Consider the following 18,027-nt stretch of genomic DNA (forward strand, 5'->3'; position numbering starts at 1 on the left):
AAAGGCGCTGCAGAAGTATGTTCTCTTTCCCTAAGCCACTTCATTATCCTGCCTTTCTCTCCCAGAGATGTCTCTTCGCATTACCAGACCCACGTCCGTGTACACTAGCTCACACACACACAAAACACAGGAAACAATCGGCAACGTCACCGGCAGCGAAGCCTGGAAGTCCTCTGGGGCTCAAGACAAAGAGCATGCGATTGGCGATATGAAGGCTGCATCAGCGAATAGAGATCCGTCAACGCAGGGAATGGGGGGTCTGGAGGAGAAGGCAGGGAATTTGGTGGGGTGTGAGGGGATGCAGAAGGAAGGGGCTGAGAGTAAGAAAGAGTAGATACCGATGGTAGCTGGGCTTGGCTATATATGAAGTCACAAAAAACAGCCGTGGGATTTGAAATGTTAATTTTGAACTGCTTTCAGAGGATATAAGATGTGCCGTGCTGGTGGAATGTGCCCATAGTATATCTACTGGTATGGTACCGTATCCTTGCCATTGTTTGTGAAGTCAGTCAGGGAAGCAGACATTGACAACCGATTACAAATTGGCAATGGTGTGTGTTGAAACCCAGTAAGGAGAGGCACTTATGCATTCAACGGTCCCACCAGATTCCTACCACGTAAGGTGATGTTCATGGTCTGGGGTAGTAGTGACTACAAACAGTATGAAGGAGATCTGGCTGGCTGGACCCTTTTCTTGGCACTTTGACCAGCTCCTTCAGGCTTGAGCTCCCAAAGCTCATGAAGTACCCGCACACACACCGCAGCAGCACATCCAAGAGATATAAACCCTTCCGCCTGTCCATTGCTTACACCAAACAAGACATGGCACCACCCACTCGTGCACGACCACTCAGCAAATCCGCCTTCGCGCCGTACTTCTCCAAGCTCAAGACATCTGTGTACCAAGACAGTCCACGCCCTGCCGCAGTCTCATCACATCACTATATTCGCAGTATATCGTGGAACGCATCGGGCACTTTTATCGCAACCGGCTCGGCAGATAAGACATTGCGCATATGGAATCCGGAAAAGACAAATGTCAAAAACTCGACGGAGCTGCGCGTACCCGGCGCGACTGCTTTGACTGCACTGGAACGCGTCGCATTCCACCCAATTAATGAGAATGAGCTTGCGAGTTGTAGTACGGATGGCATGGTCAGGTTTTGGGATATTCGGTCCAAGGCGAGCGTGGGGGAGGTGAAGGTAGGGGAGCAGCCGTTTACTTTGGCGTGGACGCCGGATGGGACTGAGATCCTTGCGGGAAGAAAGGTACGGCGAGATTGATACAAAGCTGGGACAGGAGACTGACTGCGCAGGATAATGTCCTGGTGACCATCGACCGTACAGCGTTGAGTGTTGTAGCTGAACACCGCCAGCCGCTACAGACCAACCAGTGCGTCTTCGACTGGTCAGGCAATCGCCTCTACATGACGGGCGGCGATGGCTCGGTCAAAATTCTGCGCTACCCATCCTTTGAGAATACCCTCACCTTGAATGCACATACCTCTGCATGCTATGCAGTTTCCATGTCACCAAGTGGCGAATACCTCGCAGCGGGCGGAGGTGATGCGCTGGTCTCGCTCTGGGATACGCAAGAATGGATATGCGTACGAACGCTGGAGCTCACAGGTGGACTCGTCAAGACCGTCGACTTCTCCTTTGACGGAAGCTACATTACAGCAGGCTCAGACGACAAAGAGGACAAGAAGATTCGCATTGCCCACGTCGAGACGGGAGAAATTGTGCACACCATTGATGTGCCGACACCTGCGGCACATGTCGCATGGCATCCGTGTCGCTACATATTGGCGCATTCGGCAGAAAATCAAGGACTCAAGATTGTGGGAGCTAACAGCTGAGCGGCTGTGAATACTGAGAGGATAGAAAAAGAGCTGGCATGGCATGGCTGCGTAGACGGAGTTCAACTGTACACTAGAAGCGGATTGCTAGTGTGCCTCCCGTGGCGCCCTTCCCGTCTGTGACGCAACAACGTCGTCTTGTCGGATTATAGACGTACCGAAGTCAACGCCTCTTTGACAAAAGGACGCCTCTTAGTCTCACAAGACTTGGAAACTCTTTACCCCCAGAAGCGTTTACAATGGATGTCGCCGCGCCTATAAACCCAACGGATCTCTTCTCTGCCAAAGGGTTGGTGGTAGTAATCACTGGAGGTGGTAGTGGTATGTTGCCTCAGCTCAAAGCTACCCCACCGTGCCCCGCCATCATCTCGTGAAGCATGAGTGTATAGTTGTATGACCTGAACTCACACGACCAGGCCTTGGACTTGCCATTGCATCATCACTCTACCAAAATGGCGCCTCGAAAGTCTACATTCTCGGCCGCAGACTCAACGTCCTGCAAGACGCCGTCAAAACCCTTGAATCCTCGCCTTCAGCTCCCAACCCCCCCTCTGGCATCCTGACAGCCATTGCCTGCGATGTGACCGATTTAGACTCTGTCAAAGCTGCCGCAGCCCAGGTTGAGCAAGAAATCGGCCATGTCGACGTCCTCATCAACAATGCGGGCGTCATCAGCCCCAAGAACGCAACAGCTCTCCACACGGCAACCTCCATCACCCAGCTCCGCGACGCCATGGTCTCCGACTGGCCCGAATGGACGACAACCATGCAAATCAATACCCAAGCCGTCATCGGCGTATCCGCCCTCTTCCTCCCCCTCCTCGAAGCCGCAAACACGCGCCGCGGCTGGGCCCCCGGCAAAGTCTCGGGCACCGCCAATCCACGGGCCCGCGACCCCTCGAAACTCGAAGCCGTGGGCGCCGCTGCCGACGACGACCGTCTAGCGCACATCATCACCGTCGCAAGCGTGGCTTCGCACATGCGCTGGGTATCTGCGGGGCTCGCGTACAATGCGAGTAAGAGCGCGGCCGCGCACCTGGGCAAGATGATGGCCACGCTGCTGTCCGAGTGGGGTGTCAGGAGTAACATTGTCTGTCCGGGCCCGTACCCGAGTGAGATGACGCGGGGCATCGATGGGCGGTACGGGACGAATCAGATCCCGCAAGGGCGCATGGGCGGGCTGAATGATATCGGCGCGTTGACGCTGTTCTTGGTGGGCAAAGGTGGCGCATATGTCAATGGGACGGTGCAGTTGACGGATGGGGGACGCATGGCGGTTTTCCCGGCTGCCTATTGAGGATGGTGATGTTTTACACAATGCAAGTAGTTGTTGGGGGCTGGATGGTGTGGATACTTGGGTTTTATAGACTAGAATCATGTCGCTCACACAGCCCTTGGTTCTGCAAATCCAATGTCCAGGACAGAGTGGTGTGCATGCCATGATAGTATAAATGACAAATTTCCTGACCCCGTCAAATCCTTAATCGAAGCCCTCTGTGAAAAAAGAAGATAGGCCTGAGCCCTCGATTTAACAATGTCCGTCTCAACCTGCACATTCACCTCACATGAACTGTCGAGATGGGTGGTGGTAGGAGTAGGAGTAGGAGTAGGAGTAGGAATAGAGAATAGAAATATCTAGAGTTTTCCATTTTCATTCCCATTCCATTCTTCTCTAGACGTGTAAAGTTGTATATACAAGGTTAATGTCGTGACAAGGACAGGTTATCAAGAACATTGGGACAGGAAGACAGGATATTGAACATGAAGATTTCTGTTTCTATTCTTCTACTTCATACTATCATACCCGTGATTCATAATCTATTATTTCCACTTGCTTTTTGTGCATGGCGAGTAACATTGTTCGTTGATGCATGCAGTCGAAATATACGCTCTCCTCCTGTGCTCGTCCCTTTTCCAACGCCAGATGAAAATGCATAAGCAGCATCTCTCTCGACTTTTTTCTCATCTGGACTACCCATCCATCCCTATTGCCATCCCCAGAAACACTCCAGACATACACACACTCTACGCTCCACGCCCGATCCCCACCCCTACTCACAACCCATCGCCGCCCGCCTTCTCTTCTCTAACCCATGACCCCTGCGATAGCTATACTAAAACTTCGCCAAAACGCCCTTCACATTCCCCTCCAACACAACATTCCCCTTGACGCTCAACTCGCCAATGCCAGTGTGCACCCCACTACCATCGCGAAGCCAGCGCTGCAACAACGCATTACTCTCAAACGGCTTGATCTGCTGATTTGCCGTACCAACCGTAATATGCGCCACATCATTCGATGATGTGAAGACCAATTCCTCCGTCGTTGGTGTCGCCGATGCATCGTTGCCTTGGGCTTCGGTCTGCAGCGTCTTTGACCCGTGGAGCCGGACGACAAAACACATGATGCGGTCGTCCCAGACTACGCGTTCGAGCTGGACATCGCATTTTCCCAGCTCGGGCTCCGAAGACCCGGTTTCAGCGGTTGAGGCTTGTGCAATAGCGTGCAGTTTGGAAAGTTTGTCCCAGTAGGCTTGGTGCTGGGCGGCATTTGCGCGGTGGATGAGCGTGACGTGGAATTCAGTCTGGATTCGACGGCTTTGCTTCAAATGATTGTACATTTTGGCAGTTGCGGCATCCTTGTCTGCGAAGAGGGCATCAAGGATGGAATTGATACGTGTGGTATTGAGGCCAACAGAAAAGTACTCCATACGAGGTGCCTTTTTTGACTTCACTTCTTGCTGTTTACCTCCAGCGTTGCCATTTTGGCCGTTGTTTCGCTGCAAATTTTGTTTGGCTTGCCTGTCGTTTGTATTCGCGCCTTTGCCGTTATTGAAGTTCTTGGAAAGATCCATCTTGAAGTCTGGTCTGTAGTCGTTCATTGCCCACTCAATGGCCCCGTCCATCTCAGTGTTTGTCGGCATATTGATGCCTTCAAACAGCGCGGGATACTTCTCAAACATTTGACCGATGATTGTTTCTAGATTATCACGAGAATCGAGTGTGGGGTCAAGATTGATGACGAGGTCGAACATGTCGTCAGGAGCTTCAGAAGGATCAACGGGTTGGAAGCGGTGCATGAAGCCCTCCATGATTTCAATGATCTCGTTCGGGTTCTTCGAGCCTGCTTGGATGGTTTGATGATTGTCACCACGATCAAGCACGCGTTTTCGGGTAGCATCGCGGATCCTGTTGTAGTTTGATCGGTCGTGAACGTAGTGAAGTGCAACGTAACGGGCATCAGGAACGGTACGTGAGATGTCAGCCATGATCTGATCTCGCTCGCGCTTTTGATGGTTGTTGCGGTCCGCAATGACCACTGGGTTTGTGACGAGTAACGAAGAGATTGTGTCGGCGAAGATCTGACCACGTCCCTTCTTTGCCTTGACATTGTCGTTCTGGTAGTGGCCCCATCCAAACAGCTTCACCAACGCAAGTGCCAGTGTCGTCTTTCCACAACCAATGGTTGCAACAGGCACAAGGACGACGTTATTGCGTACCTTGTTACTCTCGACGGGCCCCTTCTCCAATTCCTGACGAATGATGTCGGCACCCGTTGTGCCACGAGATGCCAAGAACTCTTCCCGTAGCTTTATGATGCCATGGTTCATGTTGTACTCCTTTGCAAGCCCGGGGTTTTGGGCAAACTTCTGTCTGGCAAAGAGGAGGTAATCCTTTGTGATGGCTTCGTGCTTCCTATATCGAGGAGGCTTCCCCGCGATCAGGGCCTTGGTGCACTCGCGCCACTGGCGGTACATGAGATATGGCTCCTCGAACTTGTACTTGAAGAACCAATCGACAAACGGGCCATCCTCGTGGTCCCGTGCCTGGCAACGGATAACGAACCCCTCTGTGTCGCGCCCATTGTAGTTGCCCGTCTCTGCTACCTTGTCGAGGAAGGTCTTGACCTTTCCTATGTCGTTCTCCATGACGTAGAGGACCTTCTTCATGCCCCACTCGTCTGCAAACTTGTCGACGAGGTGTCCAGGATATGTGGCGAACTCTGGAAGATTGAGATTGATGCCGTGAACATAGAGGCCGGCCTGGTCGGGGGTATATGCCAACACGTGTTCTTCGAACTCATCGTCGCACAGCTCTGCAACCAGCGTCGCGTTCATGGATCGCAGGGTGCGGGCTAAATCCTCCTTGGTCCTGCCCACTGTCTTGAGGTGCCGCTCTACCCACTTCTCGCCCGCACAAGCATGGCTGAGCGCGACATCGCCACGGGCGCCAGTCGAGTGTTTACTGCAGACCAGCAATGTGCCGTCGTCAAGGCCCGCAATGAAGATGATGCATCCGTTCTCCTTGACGCTCAACTCGTACGGCCCCCTCGTGTTGCGCTCAACATTCTTCCACTCCGTCTTCTTGACCTCGCCATGATTGAAGAACTTGTCGTAACCACGGACAGCAATCTCCTTGTTGCCATCCAGGGTTGTGTATGTGAAGAGGCCTCGGGCGTACGTGGGCAGATTTGCCTTCTTGTAGTCCCACTCATTAATCTTCCATGAGTCGACTGTGCGACCATTGGGCAGCTCAAACGTGTGCTTCTTGACCGAATAGCTGCCTTGCGGGGTCTTGCCCTTGTGCGCCTCCAACGAGTAGACGAGTTCTTTAATCACTTCGGGGTCCTGGGGCGCGTACGGCGCCGTGTCGCGGTAGGCCATGACGGCGGCGCAGGAGAAGGAGAGTCGGAAGGTGGTAGGCGGGAATACAGCTATGCGCGAGATTGGGGTTTGAGATGTGGTGTGAAGGCGTGGCTGTCGCAACAGTAAATTGGAGCACAACTTGGAGGCCGTTGCTGTTGATGCTCTGCGTATATGCAAGAGCGGGGAGAAGTAGTTGATAAACACGGGCATTCAGGCAGCAGCAACTAACTGCGCAAACAAGCCCAGGTGGAGAAGAAGAAGAAGAAGAAGAAGAAGAAGAAGAAGAGGGGAGGGAGTTCCAGTCCGCACAGAAGAAGTTGAGGAGAAAAACAGAAAAAAGGGCGCAGTTGTGTTTCTTGATGTCACCTCCGAGTCGTCACTGCTTTTTCCAGGCTGGCTCCTTCCCCCCACCCTGGCAAGTCGGGGCAAGAGCAAGGTTGACGTCCGCGGGGTTCGTTCTTTCCTTCCTGCGTTAGTGCGGGCTACGGCTATCTACGGGCAAACATCATCCTCCAGAACTCACCATCAACACTTTCCATCGAAAACAGGACATTTTACATGTACTATCCACCATTCATATTCAACACTTGCATAGACGTCCTTGGGAAAGACGATAGGTTTTGGTATCCAATTTGCAGCATATCTGTGGTGCTAACGATTGATTCTACTCAAAGTCAAAATTCAACCATCAGTCATTGGCACCAAGTTGGTCATGTGAGTTGCTAGTGTTTTTGGGTTAGACTTGTTGCTAGTGTTTTGTTTGCGGCTAGTGTGGGGGCTGGTGGATTCAGCCCGAGTGGAAAGGTCACCCCATCAAATCTTCAGCTTCTTCACGCCCTCGGCCAGAGCATCGGCCACCTCATCCTTGTGTGTCGAAAAGTTGTCAACCAGATTGTCCCTAGAGATTCATGTCAGCCATTTAATTCTGCGCTTTTGCTGCACCTCTCGGCGTCAATCAATCACCCCTCTACTTACCACATCTTGGGGTCATGCTCGTGCTTCTTCTTGCTGTTCCACGCCCAATCGGTAATGGTAAACATCCTTGAACTCTCCATCATAAATGCAATGGCGCCCTTGGAGATTTGCATCTCTGGTGGTGGCTGTGCACTGGCTGCCTTGAACTAAGATGGTCGTCAGAACATGACTCTGGCCCACAAACACTAAGCAAAACATACCTCTTCGTAGGCAACACCGTGTGGTACAAAGCCACATTCGAAGCTTATACCACCAGGCTGGAACTCGTCTGAGCGGCCTGCATACTCGCCGTAAATGAGACCCATGAGCTCGGAAGCGCCATTCCGGTGGTAGTAGGGAGGACGGTAGGCTGTCGCACGATTAGTATTTTCCCTTCAATCTCCACAACAAGAACAACCAAAAAAAAAGGACTTACTGTGAGAAGCAACATCCCATCTCGGGCTGAAAATCAAAAAGTCCGCCAGTGGCGCCGCTGGGTCGCGCGAAGGCGCCGTCATAACGCAGAAGATGGACGGGTCGATATGATCGACAGAAATCGATCCCACGTTCACAAACTTGGTCAAGTCGTACTTGTATGGCACGTAATTACCATGCCACGCTACAACGTCAAACGGCGAGTGCTCTTGCTTGCTCTTGAAGAACTTGCCACCAAGCTTGTACACAATCTCCCATGGCTCATGCTCAATCTCGTACTTTGCAACAGGATGCAAGAAGTCTCGAGCGTTGGCTAAGCCGTTAGCCCCAAGTGGTCCCAACTCGGGAAGCTGGAAGTTGGAGCCCCAGATTTCTGTCAGACGTGAGTACATACTCATGTCTTCGACTCATAGTCTGAACTGACCTAGGATGTAGCCTCTGGTGGGTCCTTCAACCTTGACCCTGAATCGCTGTCCTCTCTGGATTACGCAAATCTCTCCTGGCTGGACATAGAGGGGTCCAAACTCAGTCAGTATGTCCAAGGCTCCCTGTTGGGGTACGATAAGAAAGTCGCCGTCCGAGTTTACAGCAGCTCTGCGGTTCATGCTCGCATTGGCTAGATAGGTGTGCACTGCAAGACCTTCACGTAACGTGGGGTCGCCTGACCCTGCAACAGTCTTGAGCCCAGAGATGAAGTCAACATTGCCATCTTTGGGGATGTCGAATGGAAGCCAAGCAAGCTGTGTAGGTGAAAGATGCACGCGTTTGTTGAGTGGGAGGAAGTTCGACTCTGTGTCTTCATTGTCTGGAAGATCGGTCTATAGAGGTTTGTCAGCGCATGACCATTTCATCTGTTTACATGGCATGAGGCACAAGACATGGTCCAAGCCAAATGACAGCTGGGTGCAGGTACGTGGGATGGAGCGTCAAGATATTGGGGTCGCAGATGATCACACTTACAAATCCTTGGTGTGCAACAGCAGGTCTTGCCCGGTAGAGCCATGCCTGGGGTTGACGTCAGAATGAATATATTCATCTCGGTTCATTTTTCTCCAACCTTCTTGTTTTGGTGCCTGGGCGCAACAAAGGCAGACGCAGTCATCTGCTCCGCGTAGAGTCCCCATCTCACACATCGAGGATTGTTTTGTCCTTTTGGGATAGTACCTAGCACGTGTCAGTCAGCGCTCATGTGCAGGCGGGGAGATGGGAAATAATCTCACCTGGTACTGCCTCTGATTCGAAGCTGTTTCCAAACCCAGATTGATACTGCGAGTGAGGAGAAGCGTCAGCAGGAGTGGTTGCAGCAAGAATCAGCTCACCTCGTATGGATCATTCTTCCTTGTGCCAAAGGATGGAATAGAGCCATCTTTCTGTGTTTCGGCCCAATGGAAGATGTTCTGGTATTCCTTGGGGTCGTCGAGTTGAGTGGGCATCTTGGCTCGTGCTACTGTGCTTGTTCACCGAGGTTTGACGTTGGAATCGCGCTGATAGTTTGATCCACAGACTTGCAGTGATGCTGGGTAAAATTAGAAGACAGGATTGACTGCACTGGGGGAAACAGCGCAACGAGGACATGCTCGAATTGAAGAGCATCCTCTCCAACACGACCCCGCAGGCCAACCCCACACGCACGTACCATCATTTCCTCTTCCACCATGGCCGTTCTACATGTTCAACGGTCCACTACTTGGAGTCAAGGCTGAAATTGTCCAATCGATTATGAGACCGATCGGAGAACTCGGCGTTATGCGTGCGGTCAGGGTTTGACGGTGCCATGAGCTGGTGAGCATGCAACTGCCGACGGGGTTTGGAGAGGGGTAGGTTTCCAGAGCGGACCCCCAGCGTTCCCGATTCGCTAGCAGTGTCTATGGCGGGAAAAGTGACGATGGTTATGGATGGACATGGAGTGGCTTTATAAGTTGATGGTCAGCTTTTTGTGATTCGATTCTGACGTCCTGTCGTCGAGGGTAGATGAAGTGGAGGTTGGAGATGTCTGATGTTGTTTCACTCTTGGCCCGAATCGCCGCGGCTCGAGAAGCAGCAATGGGGGGGGGGGGGGGGAACCTACGGATTCCAAAGATGACATCGTCAAGCAGGTCAAGCAAGTGGAGGAGGGGCACAGTATTGGCGGATCTCCGGTATGCCTATTGTGGTGATTTCGCAGGTACGGCAAGGAAACGTACGGGTTGTCCCCATTCTCCTCAGGCTCGGTCCAGCCATCCAACCACGAAGACCCCGCCAGCCTCTACTCTATAGAAGTTCGCGCCTTCGCACCGATTATCCATCAGACGTTCATCCATCCCAGCTGTCCATGACCACACAAGATCCCTGCAAATCACACCGATCGACCAGGCGAGACGCCGTATGCTCTTCTCAGCCCTACGCCATCCACCATCTCACGCATTGTGCCACCTCGTTCCTCGACTCTCGCCTACCGTATGTATGACACCGATCTGGCTAAAGTGCAGTCAAGCATTGACGAGGTGAGGGCCGCGACATGCGCGTTGCACACATCTCATCTCGCATACCGAATTGTTTGGTTGCGCATGGAAGCATGTGCGGGGTGTGCGACGCGACATAAGATACGAATGAGATCTGTGTACAGTGGCAGCGTGGTAGGGTGGGTTGCAAGGGCTGAGGGCATGGCTCTGACGCGTATATTGCATTCGATAAAACTACATGCGAGCGGATTTGGCAAGGCAGAGAGATGATCGAGCCGAACTCCCGAGCTCAGGAATGAGGTCGGGTCCGTACCGTAAGTCCATGATAGACATGGTAGTAGATGTACATACGTACACCACACGCGTGTTGCAATACTACCTATACCTAAACATAGCTCGTCCCAATCGGCCAGCCAAACGCCACAAGTCCGACAAAAGATGATTGCCACGAATATTGGGAGGCGCAACTTGAACTTGGCTTCTGACCGCAGTAGATGCGATATCCCTCCTTCTGGCAGCGCGTACCGGTATGCTACGCATCGTACTCGTAAGCCCACGGGCTAGATGTAAACGCAATACAGTCCCAAGACGGCGGACGAACCCATGTCTTGTCCGAAGTTGATCGGGCGTGGATAGCATGAACATGGACATGCGAACGCTTTCCTCATAGATGACGCGTGTGGTGGGCGCAATTATCCCTCCCCGCCCCCAGCAGTTCATCTGATCGTTTTTCACGACTCACGAACGAACGGGTCGCCACAGGATAGATATTGGACTAAGATTGCCATGCGTGATGAGAATAGGACCGAATTCGGAGCTGGGACCCGAGACCTCACTTCACCAGATGCAGTCATGACTGCAGCAGCTTGGAGCAATCAAGTTGTGGGTGGAAGCTGTACGGGAACGTAGGCAAGTAACTAAGGTAGATATCATGCCATCGAATCACTCCAAGAGGAGAGAGACTCGAACTGCCCCCTCCCTCGGCTGCAAGGACCGTAACGCCCATCCTCTCCTTTGCCTTGTCTTGCATTTCCCAATCCAGAACAACACGAGAAATAGCACACACACATACACACCCACACTCACAGACACCCACACTCACACATACACAGCAAAGTATGCAAAAGGCCATCATGATGTCATCATTCAAAGCTAGAAATGCGAATCTTTGCTCCCTCCCATAGACACTCTGCAGCTAAAAACCTATGTACCCCACTCCCATCTCTTCATCGCGTCACCCTCCCATACCAGGTCAAGTATATTTCCCACACCGCTCCAGAGAAACCCCCCAAACCTCCCATGCCCACGGCGCCAATGGCCTTGTCCTAACCGCGATTCGCGCCTAAAAAAAAATCAAATACCATCCATCATCTCCTCATTCCCAAGTTGCCCATCAATCCACCACACAAGCTTCCCCTCCTCACCGCAACAAGACCCCACCAGCACGCCGCCGCAACGCCATGTAGATCTAGAGCGCTTTGTCCTTGGTCCGGCCCAAGACTAAGAAAACGATAGTTAGATAGTTAGACACATACACCCACACCCACACACAAACAGAAACGGAGATGGAGATGGCACCTGGGGGAGAGAGGGGGGGGGGGACCAAGGACATGAACGTGACCTGCGACCGCCTCGCGCACCCAGCACCTGCGCGCATCATCCAGCCCGAGATTCGAGACTAAGAGACTGGCGAGTGCAACCACTAGGATGATGGTTTACCTTGTGTGGCTTAGCCTTTTGCTGGGGATGTATGGCTTGTACGGTAGTATGGAGAGCAGGTGCTAGGTGGCCTGGTAGGTAGGGAGGTGTACTCTAGGGTAAGGTAGGCTGTAGGCAAAGAGCCTGTTTACTTGGCCCAACTACCCTGCCTACCCAGCATCCTGCCTAGAGTATGCATGGCTAAGACGGAGACCCCTGCTACACAGTGCACACCCAGCACGTTGTGGCTGCACGAGTGCGGTCGTGCCGCCGCTAGGCTGGAGGGCTGGAGGGCGGGTACAGTAGTAGATGGGCTGGTGTGGATGGGAGTGCCCTGGGCGTGGGGAAGAGACGAATGAGGGGGAGGGCAAGTGGCTGGCTATGGAGGGTGGGCATGTGTGTGTATGTATGTGTGGTTGCTTTGTTTGCTCCGGTGTTATCGTGAGCATGAGGGCTGAGCGCATACCTACCGGTGGTACTGATACACGGAACGATGTGCTCTTATATCCGTGTCTGTTTGCTGGGTTCACATGAATTGACTGACTTGCCTTGCCTTGCCTTGACATGACCCATCTCAACCCAACATCACCTGGCCTACGGAACACCCACTCAACCAAAGACAAACACAAAAAACATGGGAATACCATACCCACAAGCTAGGTACGGTACAGCCAAGGCGGCCAACCACCATGCACACCACACACCACATACCAGATACCACATCCACATACCACATCCCCATCCCGCATCCCGCATCCCACCGACTCTGTAGATCCCTCCGCCCTGCACGAAATCGAAACAAACCAGCTCAACGAAACAGTGCGCCAATCAGACCGGCCAACCCACTGAAACAAAGATTTCCCAAAGCAGAAATCTTATAGCCGCCCCTTGTTGCCCCATGGCCCCATGGCCCCATGGCCAACTTGATCCTGAATCGTTGTGTTATAGGTGTGCTGGGGGAAGGATGGGGTAGGGGTACGGTACCATGGGATGATGGGAATACCACCTGGCCTATACTCCCGGCTTTTTATTGTTCATGGATGGGGGTTGGAGATGGATGTGGGATGCCATGGGACGGGGTGGCATGTGTGTTGATCCAATGGTTCTAGACCACAACTCCGTATCCTACCACATGTTATGGTATCCGGTGTAAATGGGATGAGAGGTGATGAGAGGTGATGGTATGGTATACAATAGGATGATGATGAACACCCACCGTAGCCATCCAGCATCTCCCATCTCCCCAACTCCCATTCATCGACTTGCCCATTCCGCCCTTGCCACAACACAGGCCCCTATTCCCAAACATACGGTACCTATAGACCCAACCATGTCACAAGACAAACGAGCAAAGCCGCAAGACCATGGGACGACCACGGACATGAGTACCGCCAAACCCAAATCTCGACCCCCCAATACCGAACCCAACACCCGAGACAAGAAGAAGAAAATCGCCGAATCCCATGGCTTCCAAGATTCATGAGATTTTGCCTTTTATCGGGTAGATGCGGGTCATACTGTACGATCTTCGGAGAATTAGGGTAGAATCCTGAAGGAGGAAAAGGAGGAAGGATGGATAAGCTGGGTTAAGAAGGACGTGTTATACACCAATAGTTTGGTAGTTGTAGGGTGTTGAGGGGATGGGCGGGACATGGAATGGGAGAGGGTGGTGTTGATTTGGGAGAACTTGGGGAGATGACGGAGATGGTGGGTAGGTAGTGTGTACGGTATCTTTTCGACTTCCCTCTTGTCCAAGTGTGCCATGATCGATTTCATCCTCACCATTCACCATTCAACCCCCATCTCCCGAATAAAATGAAAAAGAGAGAGGAGGAAAATCCCCACTAAAAATCCCCGGCCTGACAAACAATGTCAACAACACCCACACACAGCTCCCACACACGGCAAACCCCTCAAGACACGAGACCATGCGTGTGAGACAAACTTGGGCATCACTCACAAGACAGGAAATTAGACATTAGACATTTGGTAGTCAACATTCGACTCTAGATGTTGAGATACGAGGAGTATGGTTCGGTTAAGACGGACAGACAGGTACCTGGGTAAGCACTCGCAATCAGATGACCATGCATTTCATTTACATTGTATTGAAATCGACGTCGACATTGACATGTACATGTTTACATCAACGGCGAGAAGAGTTGGGCCGAATGGGTCGAGTAGTCGAGTCCAGTACCTATCGGATGTACAGTCGAGGGTCTGTAGTCCCCCCTCGCTCGGCCACAAAGCACCCAAACATTATGCCGTCCCGTCTTCCCGCCTCCCCCGACGTGCACCAACAAAGACATTGAAAAGGAGGAGAAAGCAAAGGAGAAGGAACAAGAAAAGCATCATATCATGCCATGCCAAGTCCGGTGTCCTATTTTCCCAATTGAATGATACATGTTTCATTTCAATCTCTGCGTCCGATGGCGTGTCGTAAGAACGTCAATGCTAGATCATGTGGTTACCTGTTTTTTTTTGCAGCAATGCTTTGCAAATTGCACACGTCGTACATGTATGCACTTGCATGGGTTTGATTATACACGTCTTGCGACTCTGGTTATACACTCTTGCGACTCTGGTATACACTCCTACGACTCTGGTATACACTCTTACGACTCTGGTATACACTCCTACGACTCTGGTATACACTCCTACGACTCTGGTATACACTCCTACGACTCTGGTATACACTCCTACGACTCTGGTATACACTCCTACGACTCTTACCCGATTATACTCGTATCCATCTATATCAACGCCCGTTATATTCAAGTTGCCCCTTTCCCCACTTCCCCCGATACCCGTCTTCCGTCTCCGCGCCCCACTCTCCTGCAACATGGACAAGAACCACAGCACTCACCACGTCCATCCAAATCCCCCCTCTTCATCGGCATCATCATCATCTTCACCACAGGCAAGACGGACAAGAACACAAACTCACCAATCAACACAGTCTAATTATTCATCCAGGCCGCCGCGCGATTGCCTCCAAAGCGCGCTGCAAAACGCAACCCGGTGGAGCCCATGGGAAAGTATGAAACCACATACCAAAGCAGACAGACTAGCTGGACAACGGCCGCGAGAAAGGTAAGGATCGTGCTGTGAAGCTGGCAGGGACAATCACGCGGACATGGTCAGTGAAGGAAAAATCATGGAACTAGTGGGACGATAATCGATAAGGGGGCTGGGTGTACAGTAGGTGCGTGCAGGTGGGGTGGGGGAGGGGGGCAAAGTAGGGATGCTCTGCAAGAGCTGTGTTTGGCAAGGGTGCGGAACAAGAGACTTACTCCGAGCGAAAAGTAGAGTGTCATGGCAATGCTACCAAAATAAGCAGCGGTAAAGGGAAGTCGTGGACCAGATATCAAATGTTGGACTGTGTACACGACCTGTCAGTCAGAGGGCTCCGTATCCGTGTCGCGTAGGAGAAGGAGGCACGCTTACGGTATTGCATGGGGCCCATCAAGACACCCCAAGCTCCTAGAAAGAGAAGACTACCCATGGACCATCTGCAATCGGGACATGGTGGTTAGCGCCCACATCGATGAGAACATGTGCATGAGTCTTGGCAAAGCGTAGTCAAATCTAGGTAGAGGCCGCTTGTGCACCCTGCAGCGCGCCGAGCCTTGAAGCCGCATGATCGCTCCAGAAGAGGGTCCGGCGGCGATCTCGCAGTGGCTAGAGAGGTCACCGACTCCAATTCGTCACCAGCGGGGACCGCAGTCGATCGACGATGCAAAAACCTCAAAGGGGACTACAAGAGTTCGCATAGCCGTGCCAGAGGACGAATTAGGGCCTGCGATCTGCCTGGGAGGACTGGCAGATGGTACGAGGATGGCCCTGCAGCAGGGCTGTGACGAGAGGGGGAAGGCAAACGAGCAAAACAGACTCACAAGATGGCAAACTTGCGTGGCCGCACGAGGAAGATGGGGGTAAACATGATTCCAATACTGGTAGCAAACATGGCCAAGGCTGCCAGTAAAAGGCCGCCGAATACGAGCAATCGGTCCCACCGACTCACTGGCCTTGTCGTTAGCACGGTCCTTTTGTCTCAAAGTCAAACTGAAGAGCATGCAAGTGTCCTGCATCCGCGCAGTAACGCAGGAACTCCCTTCAGTCACGTCGACTGCCGTGGCGCAGCCCATGGAAGCCGTGTAGGGCCAGATGACAGTGGCCGGTCTCGGGGGGCGGTGGCCCACGAGTGGAGACTCTGCTGGATGCGAGTTGCCTGTTTGCCATGGAAGAAGTTTGCAGCGTAGAGAAGCAACGAGATTTTGGTTGTGCAGGTGAAACTAGGCTCGCTGCCTTGTCTCTTGATGACATCACGAGACAGCCACTGGGCGCTGAGGGTGTGCGCAAAGCAAAGCGGCCCTTTTGGCAGCCCCCTCTTGAACAGACGAGAATGGAAAGCGGCAGCGAGGACGAGGGTGTAGAAGAAGGTGGCAAAGGTGAATTCGCCACTGTAGTAGAAATGGTAGACTTACGCGCAAACCATGCCTCCTCTTCCTCCCTCCGCGTGGGAGCAGGTAGCGGCGCACCCGGATTCGTCTCTGTAATCGGCAGGCTTACATAGCCACCTGTGCCAAAGGGGTTCAAGTTCTGTAATCTGGACAGCACCGAGGGCGACGAGGTGTTCACGGGGACGTCTGCTTCTCGTCGACTCCACCCCAGCGAGCCCATGGAATCCCGGAAGGAGGCGGAAGCCATGTCGGATCGGTGGAGGGTGAAGGTAGTGGAAATGGACCACGAGGTGCTAGCGTCGTTGCGGGGGGGTGGATACCAGGTGTAGAGAGAGAGAGAGAGAGAGAGAGAGCTCGGAAGCCTGATTGTATTTGGTGCGGCGCGGTGGCGTCGAGATAGAGGGCGAGGCAAGCTAGCGGGAAGCGAGAGCCTGGTGTGCACTCGGGTACCAAAGAAGCTTTTGGAGGGGGGGGGGAAGCCGCAACAGGCGACACAAAGATAGCGGGGGAGGGGGGCAGATAGGCAGACGGACAGGTAGGCAGGCAGGCAGGCAGACAGGCAGGCAGATAGATAGGCCAGGCCAGGCCAGGCTGGGAGATGGCGGGCGGCTAAGGTGTGGCTTGCGCGTGTGTCTCTACGCAAGTGTGTGGGTGTGTTTGTTTGTATGAATGTTTATGTACATGTGTTTGTGCTTTTGTGTGGTTGTGTGCGTGTGTGTATGATGGGGTGTGCGTGTGGAGGTATGCGTGCGCAGCGCAAGTAGGCTTCCTTGTGTCGTCGTCGTCGTCGTCGTCGTCGTTGTCGTCGTCGTTATCGTCGAGTGGTGCTTGGGGGGGGAAGCTGCGAGTGCGGACCGCGGAGGATTTCGTGCAGATGATCTCCGTGCGCAAGAGGAAACAGAGGCCCAATGACAAGAGTCAGACACGCGTCTCAGTTGAGAGAGGACACTCTGGTGGATGAGGCGGGTGACGCGAAGGGGAGGGAGGGAGGGAGGGAGGGAGGGTAGTGGAGGGGTGGTGGGAGGGGGCCAAAGAGCGACTTGGGGGGGGGGGGGGAGTAGACAGTAGGGGGGGGAGTAGACAGTAGGGGGGGAGTAGACAGGCAGTAGGGGGGGAAGGGGGGGAAGGGGGGAGGCAGAGTCAGTCGCAGTCGTACTCCTACTGTACGCTACCGACCGGTTATGGCGCTGTTCCCAGAGAAAAGGAGCAGTCGCGATGGGGACAAGGGCAGGTGGGGGAAGTGGATGATTGGCCAGGTCAGAGTCCGAGAGAGGTAGAGTAGGTAGAGTAGGTAGGTGTAGGTACCGGTATTGAGAGGACGAGGGGGGAACAACAATAACACAACAACACAACAACACAACAACACAACAACACAAAAACACAACAATAGTGACAACAACAAGAAAAAAGGCCAATTGGTGTTGGTGTGCTACAGTGTGGAGGTGGAGGTGGAGTGGTAGGCGTGGGCAGTGGCGGGGGTGGCGGCGACGGCGATGACAACGACGGTCGGTGGTGTGGGTGTGGTAGACTG

General features: G+C 53.0%; 9 protein-coding genes across 9 annotated transcripts; 5 read left to right on the plus strand and 4 right to left on the minus strand.

Annotated features, from left to right (window-relative positions):
- Positions 1 to 67: 67 nt before the first annotated feature.
- IAQ61_006296 (uncharacterized protein) lies at positions 68 to 334 on the plus strand (the record flags this gene model as incomplete). The annotated part of the gene is made up of 1 exon (XM_003835626.2): positions 68 to 334. The coding sequence occupies one exon, from the start codon at positions 68 to 70 to the stop codon at positions 332 to 334; it is 267 nt and encodes an 88-aa protein (XP_003835674.2).
- Positions 335 to 822: 488 nt separating this feature from the next.
- IAQ61_006297 (uncharacterized protein) lies at positions 823 to 1,859 on the plus strand (the record flags this gene model as incomplete). The annotated part of the gene is made up of 2 exons (XM_003835625.2): positions 823 to 1,269; positions 1,317 to 1,859. The coding sequence occupies 2 exons, from the start codon at positions 823 to 825 to the stop codon at positions 1,857 to 1,859; spliced, it is 990 nt and encodes a 329-aa protein (XP_003835673.2).
- A 239-nt stretch (positions 1,860 to 2,098) lies between these two features.
- Positions 2,099 to 3,323, plus strand: IAQ61_006298 (uncharacterized protein; the record flags this gene model as incomplete). Its single annotated transcript, XM_066097128.1, has 2 exons — positions 2,099 to 2,180; positions 2,276 to 3,323. The coding sequence occupies 2 exons, from the start codon at positions 2,099 to 2,101 to the stop codon at positions 3,154 to 3,156; spliced, it is 963 nt and encodes a 320-aa protein (XP_065953120.1). The 3' UTR covers positions 3,157 to 3,323.
- Positions 3,324 to 3,973: 650 nt separating this feature from the next.
- IAQ61_006299 (uncharacterized protein) lies at positions 3,974 to 6,523 on the minus strand (the record flags this gene model as incomplete). Its single annotated transcript, XM_003835624.2, has 1 exon — positions 3,974 to 6,523. One exon carries the CDS (start codon positions 6,521 to 6,523, stop codon positions 3,974 to 3,976), a length of 2,550 nt encoding a protein of 849 aa, XP_003835672.2.
- Positions 6,524 to 7,318: 795 nt separating this feature from the next.
- Positions 7,319 to 9,327, minus strand: IAQ61_006300 (uncharacterized protein; the record flags this gene model as incomplete). The annotated part of the gene is made up of 9 exons (XM_003835623.1): positions 7,319 to 7,403; positions 7,481 to 7,626; positions 7,681 to 7,829; positions 7,896 to 8,267; positions 8,319 to 8,712; positions 8,855 to 8,899; positions 8,952 to 9,058; positions 9,115 to 9,160; positions 9,214 to 9,327. 9 exons carry the CDS (start codon positions 9,325 to 9,327, stop codon positions 7,319 to 7,321), a joined length of 1,458 nt encoding a protein of 485 aa, XP_003835671.1.
- A 250-nt stretch (positions 9,328 to 9,577) lies between these two features.
- Positions 9,578 to 10,538, minus strand: IAQ61_006301 (uncharacterized protein; the record flags this gene model as incomplete). The annotated part of the gene is made up of 4 exons (XM_066097129.1): positions 9,578 to 9,804; positions 9,963 to 10,038; positions 10,330 to 10,351; positions 10,423 to 10,538. The coding sequence occupies 4 exons, from the start codon at positions 10,536 to 10,538 to the stop codon at positions 9,578 to 9,580; spliced, it is 441 nt and encodes a 146-aa protein (XP_065953121.1).
- Positions 10,539 to 12,667: 2,129 nt separating this feature from the next.
- Positions 12,668 to 13,516, plus strand: IAQ61_006302 (uncharacterized protein; the record flags this gene model as incomplete). Its single annotated transcript, XM_003835620.2, has 2 exons — positions 12,668 to 12,693; positions 13,231 to 13,516. The coding sequence occupies 2 exons, from the start codon at positions 12,668 to 12,670 to the stop codon at positions 13,514 to 13,516; spliced, it is 312 nt and encodes a 103-aa protein (XP_003835668.2).
- Positions 13,517 to 14,553: 1,037 nt separating this feature from the next.
- On the plus strand, positions 14,554 to 14,997 carry IAQ61_006303 (uncharacterized protein; the record flags this gene model as incomplete). Its single annotated transcript, XM_066097130.1, has 1 exon — positions 14,554 to 14,997. The coding sequence occupies one exon, from the start codon at positions 14,554 to 14,556 to the stop codon at positions 14,995 to 14,997; it is 444 nt and encodes a 147-aa protein (XP_065953122.1).
- Positions 14,998 to 16,149: 1,152 nt separating this feature from the next.
- Positions 16,150 to 16,743, minus strand: IAQ61_006304 (uncharacterized protein; the record flags this gene model as incomplete). Its single annotated transcript, XM_003835619.2, has 1 exon — positions 16,150 to 16,743. One exon carries the CDS (start codon positions 16,741 to 16,743, stop codon positions 16,150 to 16,152), a length of 594 nt encoding a protein of 197 aa, XP_003835667.2.
- Positions 16,744 to 18,027: the final 1,284 nt, after the last annotated feature.

This window comes from Plenodomus lingam (assembly GCF_022343315.1).
Source record: "Plenodomus lingam strain CAN1 chromosome Unknown contig_23, whole genome shotgun sequence".
Taxonomy (NCBI): domain Eukaryota; kingdom Fungi; phylum Ascomycota; class Dothideomycetes; order Pleosporales; family Leptosphaeriaceae; genus Plenodomus; species Plenodomus lingam.